Below are 19,881 nucleotides of genomic sequence, written 5' to 3' on the forward strand. Positions count from 1 at the left end.
CCTTTGGGTTTACAAGATGTTCAATAAACTCTCGGGATTAGTTGAGGTGTATACAAACTAGCCTGTTTACCAAAAGAAAAAAAAAAAAATCTAACACCACATCAGATTAAGATCACAAAACAATTTCACCGCCATCTAGCAACAATAAACAAAAATTATTGACATTCGTTAGTTCACCCCAACAAATAAAAAATCTCTTCAGGCCTTCTCAAAACAATTTCAATCCACCGTAACATAAAATTATGACAAATCAAACACCAACAAATTGAAATTCAAACAAAAAATTTGGTAATTGGAATATGGCTCGCGCTGTCGCGGCCTCGCCATTACCATAGTGGTGACCTCGCAAGGCTTGATCTCGCAGTGACAGTCTCGAACGAAGATGGGGTGGTCTTGTGAAGCCTGTTGTGGCTACAGGTGGGGTTGTGGGGAGGTGCAGCGAGGGAGAAGAAAGATGGATTAAAAGCATAGGAATAAGATAAATGGATTAAAAGTTAAAACTCATCATAAATATAAGTTTCAGGTGTAGCATGAAAAAGATTTTATCTTTAAGGATGATGGTGCGTATTTGTTTGTTTTGCAAGTGCACTAGTGTCTAAAAATAATAAAATGATAAATAGAGTATCATTCTCACAAAGAAAGTGTCATTAATTACTGAATTCTCTATTTAAAATACTAATTGAAGAATTAATAAATAGAATGATTGAATATTAACAAGCTAATTAAGAATTAAGAATTAATGAATAAAAATGAAATTAATGCAAGACTCAATATCACAATGAATCAAATAATGATAAAAATTGTTAGGGTGTTTGATTTCACTTAGTTATGCTAAATCCAATTTACAGATTTTATCACCGAAGCTCTAATTTCTTGATTGAAAATTGAATTCTAATGTTTGATACTCCATTTCAGGTCCAAACAAAAAATTAAAGTTTAATAGTTCTAGCTCTCTTAAAAATTGTAAAATTTTATCTAGATTTCATAGTTGACCTTTATGTATACGTAGTTTTCACTCAATTTATGATGTATATCTCAAGAGATACATATCATAAATCACTTACTCAATCAACACATCATTTGAATGGTGATTATTGGAGAAATAATGAGATGTACTCTAAGTTTGTAAGTTTTTTTAACATCAGATTGGTTGAGCTAAATACTAACTGTAGTTAGCTAGTTGTATATTGCTAGTAAGTTGGTAAACAGCTATACTGTTATTTTTGTTAAAAGGTCTTTAACCACTGTACAAGACTTAAGACTGATAGTGAAGTAATACACGAGCTAAGCTTTCTTTCCCAAAATACTCTACTCTTTGTGTGCTAACATGGTATCAAAGCAAGACTCAAAATTTTCGCTTCTTAATCTTATTCTTTGATCGACTAGAGCCTTACACTTATTAGCAAACAAATTGAGCTAATTTTCCCCAAAAGTTTCTTATCATTTCAGCTCAAATAGTCAATTTAGAGCAGATTGTTAACAATGGCGAATATTACATTAAATAGAATAGTAATAAGAAGTCAAAAACATGGCAAGAAAGTTGTTGCTGCTTGATTCAAACTTATCTCTCTACCTAATTGACCCGCTTTGGATGGACGAAACAGTGCAAACACCAGCTGATGTAGTGAACGGAATATCTTTATAGTGGGCCACCAGTTGTGCATCTGTGTGCAGATCAACTTGCACCGTCTCCCAGACCTTTTTCTTAGGGTTTAAGACATCATCAGGCTCGCCCTCAAACCCAGGGAATGTAACTCTCTCTCCAATTTTTGCCGACTTTGGCGGCTCAACCAATTCAACCTGAAAGTGAACCAGCTACAATCAAATCTGCATCTTCTTCAGTGGTGAAAAGACTTAAATGACAAAGGAATAGTTTGAGGAGAGACTCTGGTAAAAAGTGCAAAAAAGAGAGCAGATTTTGTTTTAAACAGAATTGTGAAGACACTTGAGTATTGGAGAAGGAAGGAAAGAGAATTTACAACATTTATTAGTATGACAAAAGACAAGTTTGTTAGCTGTTTTAAGACGAGACTTCCGTGTCAACTTTAATCTTGGCTATTAATATTAATATATTATAACGTAATGATTAATAATGAGTGCAAAACTTGTTTTAAATCAAATAGACTATTGAACCTAACTCTCATACATAAAGGACTGATCAAAATCATCTTAACACCAATTTTACCCTTTAGATTAGAGATCAATCAAAGGCTTAGACAAGCAGATTTTAAAAGGCAATTCAATGTACATAAGAACCACGGACTATTTTCTCAGTATTTGCATTTTCTCTCCTCAAAAGTATTTGCATTCAAAACGACTTTCTACTTTGACCATCTTATCCCATTCAATATATATGCATAACTGCCACAGGCTTTGAGTTTTCATATTTTCTTAAACAATCTCTCCTCTCAAACAATTGATTTTCTCTTAAAAATCTAAGAAGTAAAACCATATGAAAAATACAATTTGACAAAACAAATGTGTTAATGGTCAACCAGTTTCAATAAGATTGCAAGAGTAGTTAAAATTCAACAACTGCAATAATGCATACAAAGGTTTTTTGGGCTAAGCTAGGTGACAATGTTTCTACATTGTTGCCTAGTATGGTGAATTGCAAGAAAGCTTATTAGTAGATTAGAGGTGGGAGATGGACACATCGTCAAAATTGAAAGGGGATCTGTTTAGCTTTTTTCCAGAATCGGTATAGAGAGAGAATGTTTCTAGACCTGGATTACAAGGTTTGGATTGGAATCCAAATTGCAAAAATAAGATGGTGTGGTTAGAAATACCTCTTGTGATTGAAGAAATCAGAAAAGAAGTTTTTGAATGCAAAAAATGAGAAATCTAGGGGACCAGATGGCTTCTCTAGGGATTTTTATCATGCTTGTTGGGATATTGTGAAGGAAGACTCTAAATTCTCCAAGAATTTCATAAGAGTGGTATCTAATATTTTAAAGTAAGATGGTGTGGTTAGAAAGACCTCTTGGAATTTAAGCAATCAAGAAACACAAAGTTTTAGCACGAAATGAGAAAACTCAAGGTCCAGATGGCTTTTCTATGGGGTTTTATCATGCTTGTTGGGATACTATGAAGGAAGATCTTCAAAGTTCTCCAAGAATTTCATAAGAGTGGTGTGATAAATAAAAAGGATTCATTTATCGTTGATGGCTTTAGACCCATCAGTCTAGATACAAGCCTTTTAAAGGTGATAGCTAAAGTCTTGTTTCTCAGATTGAAAGAGGAGCTGCAGGAGATAATTAGTAGAAACTGGTCTGCTATCAATAAATATGGACAACTTCTTGATGTTGTTTTGGTGGCTAATGAGGTAGAGTGTAGAGTTACAGAGGAGGGCATGGTTACTAATTGATTTTGAGAAAGTCAATGATCATTCGGAATGGGGTTTTCTATGCTCTGTTTGGGAGTCAAAAGGTTTTGGTTAGAGATGGAGAATAGATTAAGTTTAATTTCTACTAATGTTTCAATCTTTACAAATGGAAGATTGAGAGGATTTTTTAGGCTTCCAGTAAATTGAGATTGAGGATCCTTTTGTCTTCCCTCTTATTCACTTTGGTGGTGGATGGTTGGAGTAGGATGGAGAGGTCTCAAAGGTATGTTTGTTTAGAAAGTTAGGTGAGGAGAGACCTGGCTGATATGTCAAATAAAGAATTTGAGAAGGATACTTTTTTTCTTTACATGCCAGGTACAAGCATAATATAGAGAGAAATAAAAGAACTTTCGACAAAGGTAAGCATGAGGATTGGAAATCACTTTAGAAAAGTGTTCAACTGTTGGTGGCTTAGCTTTTTTTTAACGAGTTAGCATTGTTTTAGAGGGCTCTTGCAGTGAAGATGCTGTATTTGCCCCCGTCTTTTTGTGCACTTCTAGCTCAAATCAGTATTCTAAGTTCATTTTATTTTTTTTTAATTTTTAATTTTTTTTTTTTTTTTGCCTTATCAAAAATAAATAAATAAACAGACATGGTACACACATCTTTGTGTTCCAATTTTGGTTGTTGAATGACTTTTACTTGTAGTGGCAGTGAAAGGTTAATTGTAAGAGAAAAGCAAGTACTTGAACTAAAAAGTTTCAAAAAATTGGAAAATAAAACCTTCTCCATTTCTGCATACTGTGAAATGAGATGGCTGAAGGAGGGAGGGGGGAGGGGGTTTGAGGAAGATGTATAGTCCTAATTATGTTAATCAGATATGTTTCTCTAAAATCTACTTATCCACGTCATCTAATATACAAATAGAAAATTCATATTAGAAATTTTGTAGGTAATCCTTCTTAAAACAATGTGGATCACTAGATCTATCCAACTATAACAGTTAATATTATACCTAAGATACGTCAATCCTCAAAGTGAATTAATTATACACAACATATTGTACTATCAACTATAGAAAACTCTTAATCTAATGGTTAAAAAATTGTTAAAATTTGTCCAAAGAACCATTAGAATAACGTACTGTCAACAGTTGATACTACATATGCTTAATGCATCTTTAGATAATATTTATCTAAATGCAATCAAAGCCATTTAAAGTGCTTTTATCGTAGCACCATCATCTTATCCCTAATTTGTGCACAAACAAGAGGTTATTAATCTATATATGCATGTAAACATGTTCTAAATTTTAAGAAAAAGCAATTAGTACAGACCATTGTTAATTAAGATCCAAATATGTCAAACAGAATCAAAAGTGCAATCCCTTTTTGCAAGGAAAAAAGAAAAAGTAATTTTGCATCAAATGCAGTAGCCTAAATTAAAGCATGCAGTCCATCTCTATAATGATTTTCTGTCATTTAATGCAGTGCATACAAAACAATATTATGAGCAGGAATGATGCCAATATTTTTCACAAATATTCGCGTCTCTGCTTACCTTGGTGTGATCACTGCTGGAAGCACAGAGGACCATTGCATGTGATTTAATTCCTCGCATGGCTGCTGGTTTTAAATTGCAAAGAACACAGACCATTCTCTCCTGCTCAAGAATCATTACAGCAAATAAAGTATTGTCCACTTTCATGAACATCAACAAGAGGCATTCCAAGGAAAAAAAAAAAAAAGAACAAATATGTATAAGAAAGTGTGTATAACTATGATCAGCAAGAGCATAGGACAAAACCTGCATTTCTTCAAGAGGTATATACTTGACAAGGCCACTAACTACAGTCCGAGGCTGTCCTTCACCCACATCAATTTCTTCAACGTACAAAGAATCAGCATCAGGATGCTTCTGAACTTTTGTAATTTTGCCAACACGTATATCAAGCCTTGCAATGGAAATTTCTGGTTCAACAGTAGTCTTAGGTTTGGCTTCAGATGCAGATTTTGTTGGCCGTTGTTTCTTTCCACTTCCATCTGTAACAAACAATGTAAAGGACAGATAGAAAAAGTTAACATTAACCAGTAAAAGATGTTACATTTTCAATAACAAAAATGGGACAAATTAGTACTTTTATCAATCTTGTTATTATGTGATAGTGACTGATATGTGATGCAATTTTGCCAATAGAGTGCTCTTTTTCACAACCAATTCCTTTTTTAGACATTTTAATTTATATTACCTAATTTTGGATAAGATATCTTAATTTACTTTGTTTCTCCTAATGAGCAGATTGAGAAAAATAAGCATAAGAAATCAAATGGCAAGGATTCTAATATTCTCTCTTATAAACTTAGACTCTTTTACTCTTTCAAGAAAGGTTCGGAGAAACCAAACAAGGCTGGCACATGTTTCCAATTCCCCTCTCTTTCCCCTACTCTTTCACTCTCAAGTGAATGAATGTCCTTGACTTGTAAGGGGATTGGAAAAATTCCATAAATTAGGTATAAATGAGCTGCAATTTCTTATTTATGACAAGCTAATCCCCCTATTGTTAGCTCATTTTCAGTTTCAAAAAATTCTGCATAGCAAGTATGATGATTAAAGAACACCAAGACACATCATAACGTGATTAATATGTGTTCCTCACACACTTGTTCAGAAGAAGGATGTAAAATCAAGAAAATCAGACAAATGAAAAGACAAGGGGCAGAGCACACTTCCTTGGTTGAAAGAATTGACAGGAAAGGATTCTGAAGCAATAGCATCTCTTATAATTCATCTTAATTCTTGTTGTCCAAAGTTGGGAAGAAACAAAAAAAAAAAAACCACTAAGCACTTTGACCTTAACCTCTTGGATTCATCTGACTGTTCCCTATCCTTCTCTTCTGTTCTCTTCTAACAAACAAGTATACAAAAGATGGATCTCCATCCCCTTCCCTACCTTCTTCCATCCTATCATCCTCTTATTTCCATCCTACCATATAACATATTAAATAAATGCAAATGGCTGTAGACATAACTTTTATGGTAAAAGAACTACACACTTTGACCTTAACCTATTAAATAAGCTTATGCTACTGCTTCAAGAGTTGAAATTAAAAGAATTGTCTTCTTAGGCAATATCATTTTTCTTTGATTTTTTTTATGAGCTGTTACAACAGATTGAATTTTTGTTCATAAAACAACAGCAAGCTTGAAGAAGCATTTGACATACATGTGTTAGCTCTACACTCGGAAAAAAAATTCTTCTTTTACAGACAAAGATATCCAATTATCAGGAGAACTGAGAACTTAATTCAAGAAAACTTTCCAAAATAAAAAGTTTGCGTTAAGTGTGCTTGGTCAAGATCCAGACAAAAAAAAAAAAAAAAAAAAAATTCCTCAACTCCAGAAAGATATACACCTTATACAAATCAACATATCCTGCCCGCACTTCAACAGTATCAGCCCATGGTAACTTCACCAGTAGGTATCCAATAAGAAATCAAGAAACTTTAATCACTTGAAGGTACTGATTCCAGCAAAATGTTATAATTGCAATACTCATTACTTGTAATGTGGAAGTGTTAACCTTGTGATATTGAACTCAAAACTTGTAAAAACAAGAATAGGTATGATCTCATGTCAGGATGGTAATCATAAGTAACAAGAAGAAAGGCATTGATACTTACGTACCATGATTATGGCACTAGATTCATCCAATAAAAAAATAAATGAATTAGCAAAAAATAAAACAAGTAATATGAAATATTTAATAAATAAACTTTAATGTAACCTGAAACTTTTGTTTTCTTCAGTTGTGCAGCAACTTTAGCAGCTTCCGCTTCTTCCCTAATAATCCTATCAGCTTGACTTCCAGCAAACTTCTTCCGAAATTCTTCCACTTCTTCGTCTTTCTGGACATCAGTTAATTTGACTAATTGAGTACGAATCAAAAGGAAGAAAGATAAGCAAACCAAACTTATCACCAGAGAGAAAAAGAACCAATTAAAGAAATTTGGCATAATAAGAAATACCAATTCTTTGAATAATGGTGCTGGCGTCCCAATTTTATGACCAGCATGGATTATTTCCCAAGGTCTTCTTGCCCTATCAATTTCCCCCTTTTCATCACAAAGGGAAACTTGCTTTTCAGGTTGCAAATTAAGCTGCTTAAATACCTTCAAGTGCAATCAAAAAGAGAAAAAGTCTTTGTATGAGGAATCAGTAGTAAAATTGAACATATATGCATGTAGATCTGAAAGTCAACTATATTACCTCAACCGTAAAGGACGGCATAAATGGTTCTAACAAACATGCTAGAAGATGTACTAGACCCACTGAAGTTCTCATAACAATAGAACAAGAAGGTTGGTCTTCCTTGTAAAGCTTCCAGAATTGGCTTTCCTAAATGGCATCATTTACAGAAGGCATTAGTGTCACTATACTAATTCAATAAGCACCCAACAGAGATTTATGATAGCAAGCACACTGATAGAAGTACCTGATAAACAGAACCAAATCCCAAGCACAACACACAAAAGAACAGACAAACAAGATAACAAGCAATCCTAATGGTAATAAAAAATTGTATTAAGCAAGAAAAGAGGTGCAAATCGGAATAAACAGCAGACTCAGTAACCAGATAATCCCCAGCAGTTCAAGGAGCTAGGAGCCTCCATTGATAATCCCTTAAAAAATTACTTACCCCTCACCCCAGACTAATACTCATATATATATATATATATACTAAATACCCTACTAATTATCCCTACCCTAACAACCACTCAGCCACATGGAGATTCCCATAACAAACTCTCTTTTTACAATTCTCATAACAAACTCTCCTTTACCCCTCTCTGCCCCTTCGTGCCCTTTTTCACCCTTTTAACTTGTAGACCTTATTGATAGGAGGTCTATCACACACACACACACACGCACACGTGAACAAGCCTAAAATCAGAAATTCAAAGTCTTCCAGGCTTTCTTGTTCTTTTTTTTTTTATAAGAAATGTAAAGCTATTTATCATTGTTAAACCAAACACACAAACAGTGGATCACGTATCCACTACAACAAAAAGAACCCATCTAACTAGGATCTAACGCTTTACGAAGACAATCATGAACCTGTGCAGACTTACTTGAAGATATGCATTCCCCTCACTTGAAATGCTCATTGCAGTTTTTAGCCCTTGCTTTAGTTTAACCTACATAAACAGGCAAACAAGCAAACAAGCACTTAAACAAATGCAAGAACAATTGGACAGAAGAGTTGTAGTAACTACAACACCTATGTAGTAAACTATCAGTCACCTTCTCCATGGCTTCTATATATTGCTCCACATGTTTACCAACTTTTTCAGCCAATGTCTTTGTCAACAGATGCGACTTGGCACCATTAGCATCAGGAACAACAGAACCATATCCTTGACCTTCAAACATGAAACAAATTTATATTCTTGTTTAAAATGACAAGGAAACTCGTGGATAAAATCCATAGTCCAGTTCAACACATATCTTATAGTAATATATCAAACATTTAAACCATTCTTAACTCCATAAAGTAGACATCCAAGTTTTCCAAATAAACGGATATTGTGATGCAACGGTTGGGTAGATAATGTTTTAGTGGTGATTCATTCCTACGAGCTAAAATAACTGTTGAATCCATCAGAAGAATGTAGAATCCTCAACAGAATAATTCCAAAAGGAAATTTTTTAATAAATTATTTTTGAACTTTTGCCTAAGTCATGAAATAACAAGCCTCCTCATAGCTAACAAATCCTAAACCTTTTTAGACTACCAAACAAAACAAAACATGAATCCTAAATAATAATAAAAATATTAAACTAAAAAAAATTCATAAATAAAATTGAAAATTAATAGGACTTTAACTATAAAAAAAAAATTTGACTTATCATTGCCTACATTACATTGTCAAAACAAATCAAGAAAAATAATAAATTATAAAACTCTGCACCAAGATCATTCCAAAATAAATGTGACCATCTTCATTGAAGTGACTGACAGATAACTAATAAGTACATTTAACAATTTGAGAAAAATAAAATAAACATAAAGGGAGCAGTGTGGCATGACTTTGACTTCCAAACAGTTTCACAAACAATAATAAAATAAAATACTTCTACGATTAAATAGTTTTGGAAGAAGGTCAAAATCAAATTAAGTAGCTAACCCAGCCGCAAATATTTCATAATAAAAGGCTTAAATGTTGAATAGCTTACTAACCTGTAGGTTTAGCAACGAAACTCAAAACTCGATTGATGAAGTTGCCCAAATTATTTAGCAACTCACTGTTCAATTTCGCTTGCAAGTCAGCCCACGTAAATAATGTGTCAGATACCTAACCCACAAAAAATTGCTATAGTTAGCAATAATTCATACACTAAGGTCAGAAAGTAATAACATCAATAAATGAAAGAATCATAAACGATATTGTAACAACAGATACCTCAGGCCTATTAGTTAGCAAGTAATATCTCCATACTTCTACAGGAATGTTTGTGTCCTTTGCATCATTACCAAAAACTCCTACACCTTTGCTCTTGGAAAATTTGCCTACAGAGACAACAATTCTAAGACAAATAAAAAAAGAAAAACATGATTTGGAAAAGCATTTTTCGTTCATCAAATCAACAGCCATTTAAAATTGGGTAACCCAAATCAGATGGTTAACTAACCAGCTTCATAATTTAAGTATTCAGTGACACTGATAGTCTTCATCAAAGTCCAGTTTTCACCAGTCCCAAGAAGCGTAGAAGGAAACATCACCTGAAATATTAACATAGTATGCCAATAATTAAAAACTTAAGCTACACATCACAAATAAGATACGATCTCCATCATTATTTAATATAACTTCATCAGTTAAAAGAAATAACTACAAACTTGAACCATGAGCATCTTATCTACTTCTAGCAAGATTTAAAAGAAATTTGAAGAAAAAACACTTACTGTGTGAAATGGCACATTATCCTTTCCCATAAATTGAAACAGCTCTACATTTTCAGGATTCTTCCACCACTTCTCCCACTCAGGGGTGTAGCATGAAGTGATTGAGACATACCCAATAGGTGCATCAAACCAAACATAGAAAACCTATCATTGCAAGACAGAAATTAGTAACATAAATAATCAATCTCCTAGAGCTCTTGCAGCCAAAAGGTATGCACATAATCCAAATAAAAAGAACTATAAACAAAATCACAATCAAGCAGTATTGCAAAATAACCATGTGTGATACCTAATGATTATCTTATCTTACCTTTTCCTTAAATCTCTCATGAGGAACTGGAACCCCCCACTTAAGATCCCTGGTAATGCATCTTACTTTCAGCCCTTCTTTAAGCCATGCATATGTTGCTTGAATAGCATTTTGACTCCAAGATCCAGCCACTGACATATTGTTGATATACTCTTCCAATTTATCCTTTAGCGCAGGAAGATCAAGAAACAAGTGGTTTGTATCACGAATATGTGGAGTGTTCCTACAGACCTGTTTTTATAACAAGGTTAGATGCCAAGAACATACGATTGGACAACACACCACATTTCCAGGTCTTTTATATATTAAAAGCATATGCTTTAACATTCTTCCTTGTGGCTTTTTTGTCATGTAATGTTCAGCAAAAATAATATTCGGTTTGTTAAAAAAAAAATGAAAATGAAAATAAATAGGAACTCAACGAGAAATACCAACAAAATGCAGACCCAATTTCAGTCCAAAACTTCAACACACAATTTCACTTTTTCAGGTAACTACAACTTAGATGGTGTTAGGATCTCACATTGGAAAGGAATGGAAGGGTTAAGTGGTTTATAAGGAGATGGACACCCTCCCTTGACAAGCCGGTTTTCCAAGGTGAGTTCTAACCAACCACCTAGGCTCTTGACCTAGGGATGGGCACAAAATCCGACCCTGCCTTGCCCCGCCCCGAACGGGGCAGAGTTTTCCCGAATCATTCGGGATTTAGGCCAGAATCGAGCCCAAAATTAGTCTTGAAATTCCGGGACCGGCCAAGGCCAGGATAGGTCTTGCCCCGGCTCGGCCCTGTTTTGTCCCCGGCCCGGCCTAGCCTGGCCCGTATATATATATATTAAAAAGTCAATCATATATATTATATATACCTACATTAATTTTAATATTTGAAAATCATTCATATATTATACAATAACAAATTATAATTGTGTAAGTATTTTATGAAACCATATACAAATAGGTAATAAATAAAACTAGATTAAATGTAATAAAACATTATAAATATTTGTAATATATATAATGTATATGTATTATACATTATACATTGTACATTATACATTATATATGGTATATAAGTATCATGCATATAACATATACATGTTATACATTATACATAATATGTTATTATCTATAATCATATATTAATACATAATATATATGTTATACATGTGTAATATATCATTTGGTGTTTAATTGATTATAATAGATCAATAAATCATTATAGATTTAATTTCTTTTTGGATGGTATATTATAATTTGGAGAAAATGCTAATAAGGACACAAGAAGACACAAAACCCCCCAAACTCCCCGAATTCCCCTTTTGGGGAACGGGCTTTATTCGAGGATTCCCCAAATTCCCCGAACGGGCTACGGGCCGGGATCGGGGAATCCCCTTGGGCTTTCAGGCCAAAGCTGGAGACAGGGGACCCGGCCCCGGACCGTGCCCATCCCTACCTTGACCCAAGGTTTAGGTCCATTCCTACCAATTGGTAATGAAGCATGATCCTACGCCCATGTGGTAGCGCCTACATGGTAGGCGCACCTTGGGCCCAAGGTTACATTGGAAAGGAATGGAGGGGTTAAGTGGTTTATAAGGAGTTGGACACCGTCCCTTGGCAAGCTAGTTTTCCAAGGTGAGTTCTACCCAACCACCTAGGCCCTTGACCCAAGGTTTAGGCCCACTCCTATTAGATGGCAACATTCATTTTTTATTTAACAATTACCACAGACTTACACAATAGAATTTTGCACAAACTCAAGTGTTGCAGATAGTGGGTTAGAAATATTAATTTAAGAAATCCATAATGGAGATCTCTTAAAGCCTCTTAACACGTATTGGGTTACACTACATGTCTTACTACCAAAATCTCTCTAGCCAGCATAAAAACAATTTCATTGTAAAATGACTTAAAATTTGTCATGTTGGGTGATAGACATAAATATGATACATTGATAGAGAAGAATCCATGATTACCTTGCATTTAGGATCTTTCAAGTCTATTGCATTCAAAAGCTTTCCACAATTTTCACATTGATCTCCCCGAGCAGACTCGTAATTACAGCCTTCGGTTGGACAGGTACCCTCCACTAGTCTGTCAGCTAAGAACCTTTTGCATGTATCACAATAAGGCTAAATGGCCAAAGGAATTCAAGTCAAACAAGAGTCTAAGTAAATCATGGAAAATATAAATGCAAGTGAAAAAGAGTACCTGCTGCATTGTGTTCTCAACAAGCCAGTTGTTCTCCAACAGTTTCTTGAAAATTGCTTGGCACACTTCAGTCTGCTGTGCAGTTGATGTACGTCCAAAATCATCAAAACTGATGTTGAACCATTTATAGACTTCCTTATGAATTGCATGATACCTATAAAGCCACGATTCACAATTACACACATGACAGAAAGTCTTGCAAACAGGAATTTATCATCACGTGTGAAAATCAGAGACAACTAATAGTGTGTTTTATTACTTGTGTATTGATAAAAAATAATACATCAATATATAGGAAAATAAAGAACTAATCTAGGAAACAAATAATCTAATCTAGGAAATGAATAATCTAACTTCCTATTTTACAGATTTTGTTCTTAATATATATTGATTACAATCCTAATATCCTAATATAAATTAATTACAATCCTAATATCCTAATATAAATTAATTACAATCTTAATATCCTAATATAGAATTATACACTTCAACACTCCCCCTTAAGCTAGAGCATATAAGTCATATGCACCAAGCTTGCTAAAGATAAAATCAATGCGCGGACCCCTAAGAGATTTAGTGAGGATGTTTGCTAACTGATCGTTGGAACAGACATGACTAGTGGTAATACAACCAAATATAACTTTTTCCCGAATAAAATGACAATCAATTTCTATGTGCTTAGTCCTCTCATGAAATACTGGATTAGAGACAATATGGAGAGCAGCTTGATTATCACAGAGTAACTTCATTTGTGACACTTCTACAAAATTCAACTCTTGGATCAATTGCTTTAACCAAATGAGCTCACAAGTAGCTAAGGCCATCGCACGATATTCAGCTTCTGCGCTTGATCGGGCAACAACAGCTTGCTTCTTATTTTTCCAAGGCACTAGGTTTCCTCCAATAAGAACACAAAAACCTGAAATAGAACGTCTATCAGATGGAGACCCTGCCCAATCAGCATCAGAATATCCAACAATATGTGAATTACCCCTGTTCTCATATAACAAGCCTTTGCCTGGTGCACCCTTTATCTACCTTAAAATCCGAACAACTGTATCTCAATGACTATCACATGGAGGCTGTAGAAACTGACTTACAACACTAACAGAAAAGGAAATATTAGGTCGTGTGATACTGAGATAATTAAGTTTACCAACCAGTCTTCGGTATCTTCTAGGATCAGCCAGCGACTCCCCCTATCCCAGTAAGAGTTTTAAAATAGGATTCATAGGAGAGTCTATTGGTCTGCAATCTGACATTCCTGTCTCTTCAAGAATATCTAGTGCATACTTTCTCTGAGAGATAACCATATCCAATTTGGACTAAGCAACTTGTATACCAAGGAAGTATTTAAAAAGTCCTAAATCTTTGGTCTGAAAGTATCTTAATAAATGCTTTTTCAATTGTTCAATACCATCTTGATCACTTCCTGTAATGACAATATCATCAACATAGACAACCAGATAGATACATTGCCCTAGTTATGTATGCCTATAAAAGACAGAATGATCAAACTCGCACCGAATCATACCAAACTCTTGAATAATAGTATTGAATTGTCCAAACCAAGCATGAGAAGATTGTTTCAAACCATATAAAGAACGACAAAGTTTGCATACCAAGGCAGACTCCCTCTGAGCAACAAACCCAGGAGGTTGCTCCATATAAATATCTTCCTAAAGTTCACCATGAAGAAAGGCATTCTTAATATCCAATTGATACGAAGGCCAATGTTGACAACAACCATTGCTAAGAATAAGTGGACAAAAGGCATCTTAGCAATCGGGGAAAAAATATCAAAATAATCCATCCCATATATCTGAGTGTAGCCCTTGGCAACTAATCGGGTCTTTAAGTGATCAACCTGACCATCAAGACCAACTTTGACCTTGTAAATCCAATGACACCTAGCAGTCGAATGTCCTGGAGGTAATGGAAATAACTCTCATGTATGATTATGATGCAAAACAGTCATCTCATCAACCATTGCCTGACACCATCCGAGATCAGAGAGTGCCTCATGAACATTTGAAAGGACAGAAACAGAAGGAAGTATGGACACAAATGCATGATGTGATGAAGATAAACAATGATAACTTAAATTATAGATCGAATGAGGGTTGCGAGTAGACCGCATACTTTTACGAATGGCAATGGGAAACTGATCATCAGGAGAGAGGACCGTGGCATTGGAGGAATCAGGAGCAAGACTGCCATTGACAGGAGCCTCAGGAACACTAACCGGATCAGGACTAGTACCTGTAAATGGAACAAGACTATGGTTTGTAATGGGAGACTGGGTAGTAGAAGACCATGGGGCTATGACAAACTCCGGAAGATTGGCAAATGTATGGTATGGGAAGGACCATGGTTATTGACTCACAATCTAAGGTAGAAGAAGAAAAGAATGGAGACAACTCAAAAAACGCAACATTAGCAGAGAGAAAATATCGATGTGTTGATGAAGAATAACACTTATATCCTTTCTGAAGACGTGAATACCCTAAGAAAATACACTCAATAGATTTGGTTGCCAGTTAGTCCTAACCAGGAGGGAAAACATGGACAAAGCATGTGCACCCAGAGACATGAGGAGGGATAGAGTACAACGATTGATTAGGAAATAAAATGGAATGAGGTACCTTGTCTTTGAAAAAAGAAGAGGGCATCCAATTTATTAAGAAACAAGCGGTCAAAACAACGTCCGCCCAAAAAGGAAAACGACTTTATTATGTAAAAATAGGGTACGGGCAGTTTCAATGAGATGTCTGTTTTTACGCTCAACAACCCTATTTTGTTGCGAGGTATAAGCACAAGAGAGCTGATGAAGGATTCCCTGAGAAGACATGAATTTAGTAAAGGGATAAGAGAAATACTCGCGAGCATTATCACTGCATAATACTCAAATAATAGAATTAAATTGAGTCTTAATTTCTGCACAAAAAGATTCAAAGATGGAAAATAACTAGGAACGAGTTTTCATTAGGAATAACCAAGTGCAGCGTGAGTAATCATCAATAAAGGTAACAAAGTACTGAAAACCTAAAACAGATGACACACGACAAGGTCCCCACACATCTGAATGAACTAACTCAAAAGAGGACGCAACCCGTTTATTGACACGCTTTGGAAAGGTGCTACGAGAATGTTTTCCAAGCTGACATGACTCACAATTTAAAGACAATAAATTAGATAGACCAAGATGCATCTTTTTAAGTTTTACTAAACTGGGATGACCCAAACGATTATGAAGGAGTGTTGGTGATTCGGAGACAGTGCATGCTATAGATGGTAGATGGAGATGATAGAGGCCTTGTGACTCATGTCCTGTGCCAATCATCTGTGTCGTGCCTCAATCCTGTATAACAACAGGGTCAGTATCAAAAGATATAGAACAATTTAAAGAGCGGATAAGTTTACTGACAAACACAAGATTAAATGGACAATTGAGAATATAGAGAGCAGAGTCTAATTCTAAGGATGGAAGTGGTTTGGCATGACCTACAGCTTTAACAACAGCTTTGGAGCCATTGGCTAAAGTAACGTATGGTAAAGATGCAACATTAGTTAAATGAGAAAGTAATTGAGGGTTATTAGAAATGTGATCAGAGGCACCCGAGTCAAGAACCCAAGGTCCAAAAGAAGAAGACTAAGTAAGGTATGCAACTAAATTACTTGATTGAGTGATAGAGGCAATAGATGAAGAAGACTGCTTATTTGCCTGAAACTAGAGGTATTCTTCATAATCAACCCCAGTGAGAGTTAATGATGGCTGAGTGTGTCCTTCAAAAGAGTCAGAACGAAGGTCAGCCTAAGCAACATTAGCGGTCCAAGTAAGGCGACCATGTAATTTGTAACATTTTTCCCTGGTATGCCCCCAACGATGACAGTAACTACACTTGGGTCGTCTGCTTCGACCACGATCTCCCTGCTCTCCATTATAAGTAGTTTGAGACTGAGAAGCCAGAGTAGAAGAGTCAACAACGATAGAACTGGGGACAGTACTTGGGGATGAAACCCAAAGTAACATAGCAAATATTTCATTAAGAGATGGCACAGTAGTGATAGCTAAAATCTGATCTCGTACAGGAGTGAGATTAGGACTAATAGTAGCAAGGGTTAGAACCATGAAGAATTTGTCTTGTTGTGCTAGATCTTCTGCAGTAGATTTACTAGCGGGTTAGAGAAGATTGTACTCTGCCTTGAGGGAGGCCATCTTACCAAGAAAATCTGACATACTTATATCCTGTTGTTTTAGATGAATGAGATTGGACACAACGGAATACAAGCGTTGAATATCATTGGTATATAATGGTTTAACTTGACTCCATATCTCACAACATGTGCGGTATGTTTTGTAAACGGGATGTAGATTATTGTCAATTGATTGCCATAATAGACTACACAATATAGCATAAGTTTTGATCTAGGAAGACTTATTTGATGGGATGTCAGCAGCCTTTGTGGTCAAGTGATCCTCCAGACCTTGACCCGTACAACATAACTCAACAGAGGCAACCCAAGAAGAATAATTCACACTCCCAATCAACTTATCAATGGTGATTAGTGGGAGAGACAAGAAGGAAAAACCACTGGAAGTGGAGCTTGAGTTGGAAGTAACCATGATAACTAGCAAATCTGATCGGAAACCAGAACCAGAGGTAACACGGATCAAACAAACAGATCGGAAACACAACAGGTTGTCCAAAAAAAAAAAAGCAACAGAAGATCTGGCGGAATCCAGTGAAGCTGTTGGAGTTTGACGTCGAAGGCAGTAGAACCTGTGGGTTTTGCTCACCGTCGTCTTTTGAGCAAGCTAGTTCCAGCAATGAGAATTGATACTCGCCGGAAAAGGAGATCAGAGTTGGATATGCCGGAAAGAAACACCGCGTGTGGAGGCGTGTGCAGCGGCTGATGACGTTGATCTTTGTGAGGTTCTGCCGGTGAGATGGAGACGATGAGACATGCATGGTCGAATGGAGGTTCTAACCACTGGAGAGAGACGCCTAATCGTCACCGGAAAAAAAAATTTTTAATTTCTTACAACCTAGCTCTGATACCATGTGAAAATCAGAGAGAACTAATAGTGTGTTTTATTACTTGTGTATTGATGAAAAATAATACAACAATACATAGGAAAATAAAGAACTAATCCAGGAAATGAATAATCTAACTTCCTATTTTACAGATTTTGTTCTTAATATAAATTGATTACAATCCTAATATCCTAATATAAATTGATTACAATCCTAATATCCTAATATAAATTGATTACAATCCTAATATCCTAATATAGAATTATACACTTCAACAACATGTACTCATAAGCAGCAATGGCTACAGAGCACGTCCTTGCCAATGTGTGAGGGAAAAACTACAGCAGTAAAGAAAAAATTAGCATTGATAGTTCCCACAGCATATAGACCTTAAGTTCTGTTATCATTTCCAGTTTGATGATCCACAAATCCAGCTAGGATCAATTTTTTTTATTTTTAGTGGAGATTGGAAATATCAATTATAATTACATAAGCACTAAATGTGGACCCAAATGTGAATTAAGGCACATAGAGTGTACCATTAACAGGCCCTGATTTCTGATTATCACATCATTCATCACGTCAAATAGGAAAATTATAGAAGTACAAAAATTGTAAATATCAACATTGTTTGAAGTAAACCTAGCCCTTTTAGTAGTAGACAAATAATCTTGATAGCAAGAAAATGAAATTTACAGGTACATAAAACAAAAATTGTAAACCAGTTTAAACCATATATCCCATAATTATACTGGAAAAAGAAAACTTACTTGTCACAAATTTCTTTAGGAGAGCAATTCTCTTCCATGGCCTTAGTCTCAGTGGCAGTACCATATTCATCAGTCCCGCACACGTAAATAGCATTGTAGCCTCTAAGACGACAATACCTAGCAAACACATCGGCACTCAACACGCCTGCAGATACCAACATCAGAACAACTCAAATAACACTAAAAATTGCATTTTTTTTTTTTAATAAAAAGAAATATAAACAGAATTGGTACAGCCGATGATGTTGCCGAGGTGAGGAACGTTGTTGACATAAGGCAAGGCGCTGGTTATCAGGATGTTACGCTTCCCCGGAACCGGAAGCTTGGGGACCGTCTGATCCTCTCCAGTGCTCCCCATACTGTGTGCGCAAGTGATTATACAAAGGTTAGATGATGCAAGTAGTGGAAAAACTGCAAATTCTGCTTATTCCGGCAACTTCTGAGGTTTTGGTCACGGGGAATGGCAAAGAAGCAGCGGCACCGGAGAAAAATTAGTTTGCAGCCATGAAAGGTGAGGTGGGTGGGAGAGGGATGGAGCGGCGGCTGTATTAGGAGTGTCTGAAGACGGAAGACGCTTTCTTCTTAAAAGAAAGGGTTTTATTATTGTTACTTTTTATTTTGTTATGTTTAACTTTTTATAATCATTTTCATTTACTTTTTAATTCTGTTAGTTTTAACATGCTAATGGTAATTTTTTTTCTTTGTAATTTTTATTTTTATTTTTAGTGTCATTGTTAACTTTTAGTGCCATCTAAGTAAGATAATTAGGAATTTGGATGAGGAAAAATTTTGCACAGATTATTAAAACGTTATTTCAAGTTTAGAATGAATTAAATAGTCATAAAGTTTTAAATGCATTATCGCTTAAGCAATTTAAATTTTAAACATATCGCTTAAGAGATAAGTTTATATATAAGTCTACATCGCTTAAGCGATAAACTTATATTGCTTGAGTGATGGTCATTTAGTAAAGAATTTCAAACTTCATGGTTATTAAATTCATTCCAAACATAAAATGGTAGTTTTATTGCATTTCCCCGTATCTTGTCATTTCTATTTTAGCATCATGTGTATGTTCATATATACATATCCAGTTTGATGAAAAGAACTATCAACAGGCTTTAGAGACAAAGTCTGCTCAATGGTGTATAATTTATTGCTTGACTTAAGTATATTATTTATACTTATATACCAGTCAATAAAATTCTCACCATTTCATTTGTTTCCCAATTCGATGATTTGTCGTAGTGATGATGGGTTCATGTTAC

The 19,881-nt window shown here is 35.2% G+C and overlaps 1 protein-coding gene across 1 annotated transcript; it reads right to left on the reverse strand.

Annotated features, from left to right (window-relative positions):
• Positions 1 to 1,260: 1,260 nt before the first annotated feature.
• On the reverse strand, positions 1,261 to 19,200 carry LOC116135248 (probable methionine--tRNA ligase). The gene is made up of 17 exons (XM_031420943.1): positions 18,848 to 19,200; positions 18,614 to 18,758; positions 12,805 to 12,958; positions 12,570 to 12,725; positions 10,600 to 10,830; positions 10,290 to 10,433; positions 10,016 to 10,106; positions 9,787 to 9,893; positions 9,564 to 9,678; positions 8,627 to 8,745; positions 8,455 to 8,520; positions 7,592 to 7,720; positions 7,351 to 7,494; positions 7,110 to 7,230; positions 5,132 to 5,367; positions 4,886 to 4,987; positions 1,261 to 1,800 (listed from the first exon to the last, which is right to left on the reverse strand). Exons 1-17 carry the CDS (start codon positions 18,969 to 18,971, stop codon positions 1,570 to 1,572), a joined length of 2,415 nt encoding a protein of 804 aa, XP_031276803.1. The 5' UTR covers positions 18,972 to 19,200; the 3' UTR covers positions 1,261 to 1,569.
• Between the last annotated feature and the right edge of the window lie 681 nt (positions 19,201 to 19,881).

This window comes from Pistacia vera, unplaced genomic scaffold (genome assembly GCF_008641045.1).
Source record: "Pistacia vera cultivar Batoury unplaced genomic scaffold, PisVer_v2 Contig297, whole genome shotgun sequence".
NCBI classification, from domain to species: domain Eukaryota; kingdom Viridiplantae; phylum Streptophyta; class Magnoliopsida; order Sapindales; family Anacardiaceae; genus Pistacia; species Pistacia vera.

Bases quoted from the DNA above. Each gene is read 5' to 3' on its own strand.
- LOC116135248 (XM_031420943.1), bottom strand. From the start codon at position 18,971: ATGGGGAGCACTGGAGAGGATCAGACGGTCCCCAAGCTTCCGGTTCCG. The intron at 12,959-18,613 runs GTAAGTTTTCTT...GTGGCTTTATAG, and splicing joins CCTAAAGAAATTTGTGACAA to GTATCATGCAATTCATAAGG. The intron at 5,368-7,109 runs GTTACATTAAAG...TGTTTGTTACAG, and splicing joins GAAGAAAACAAAAGTTTCAG to ATGGAAGTGGAAAGAAACAA.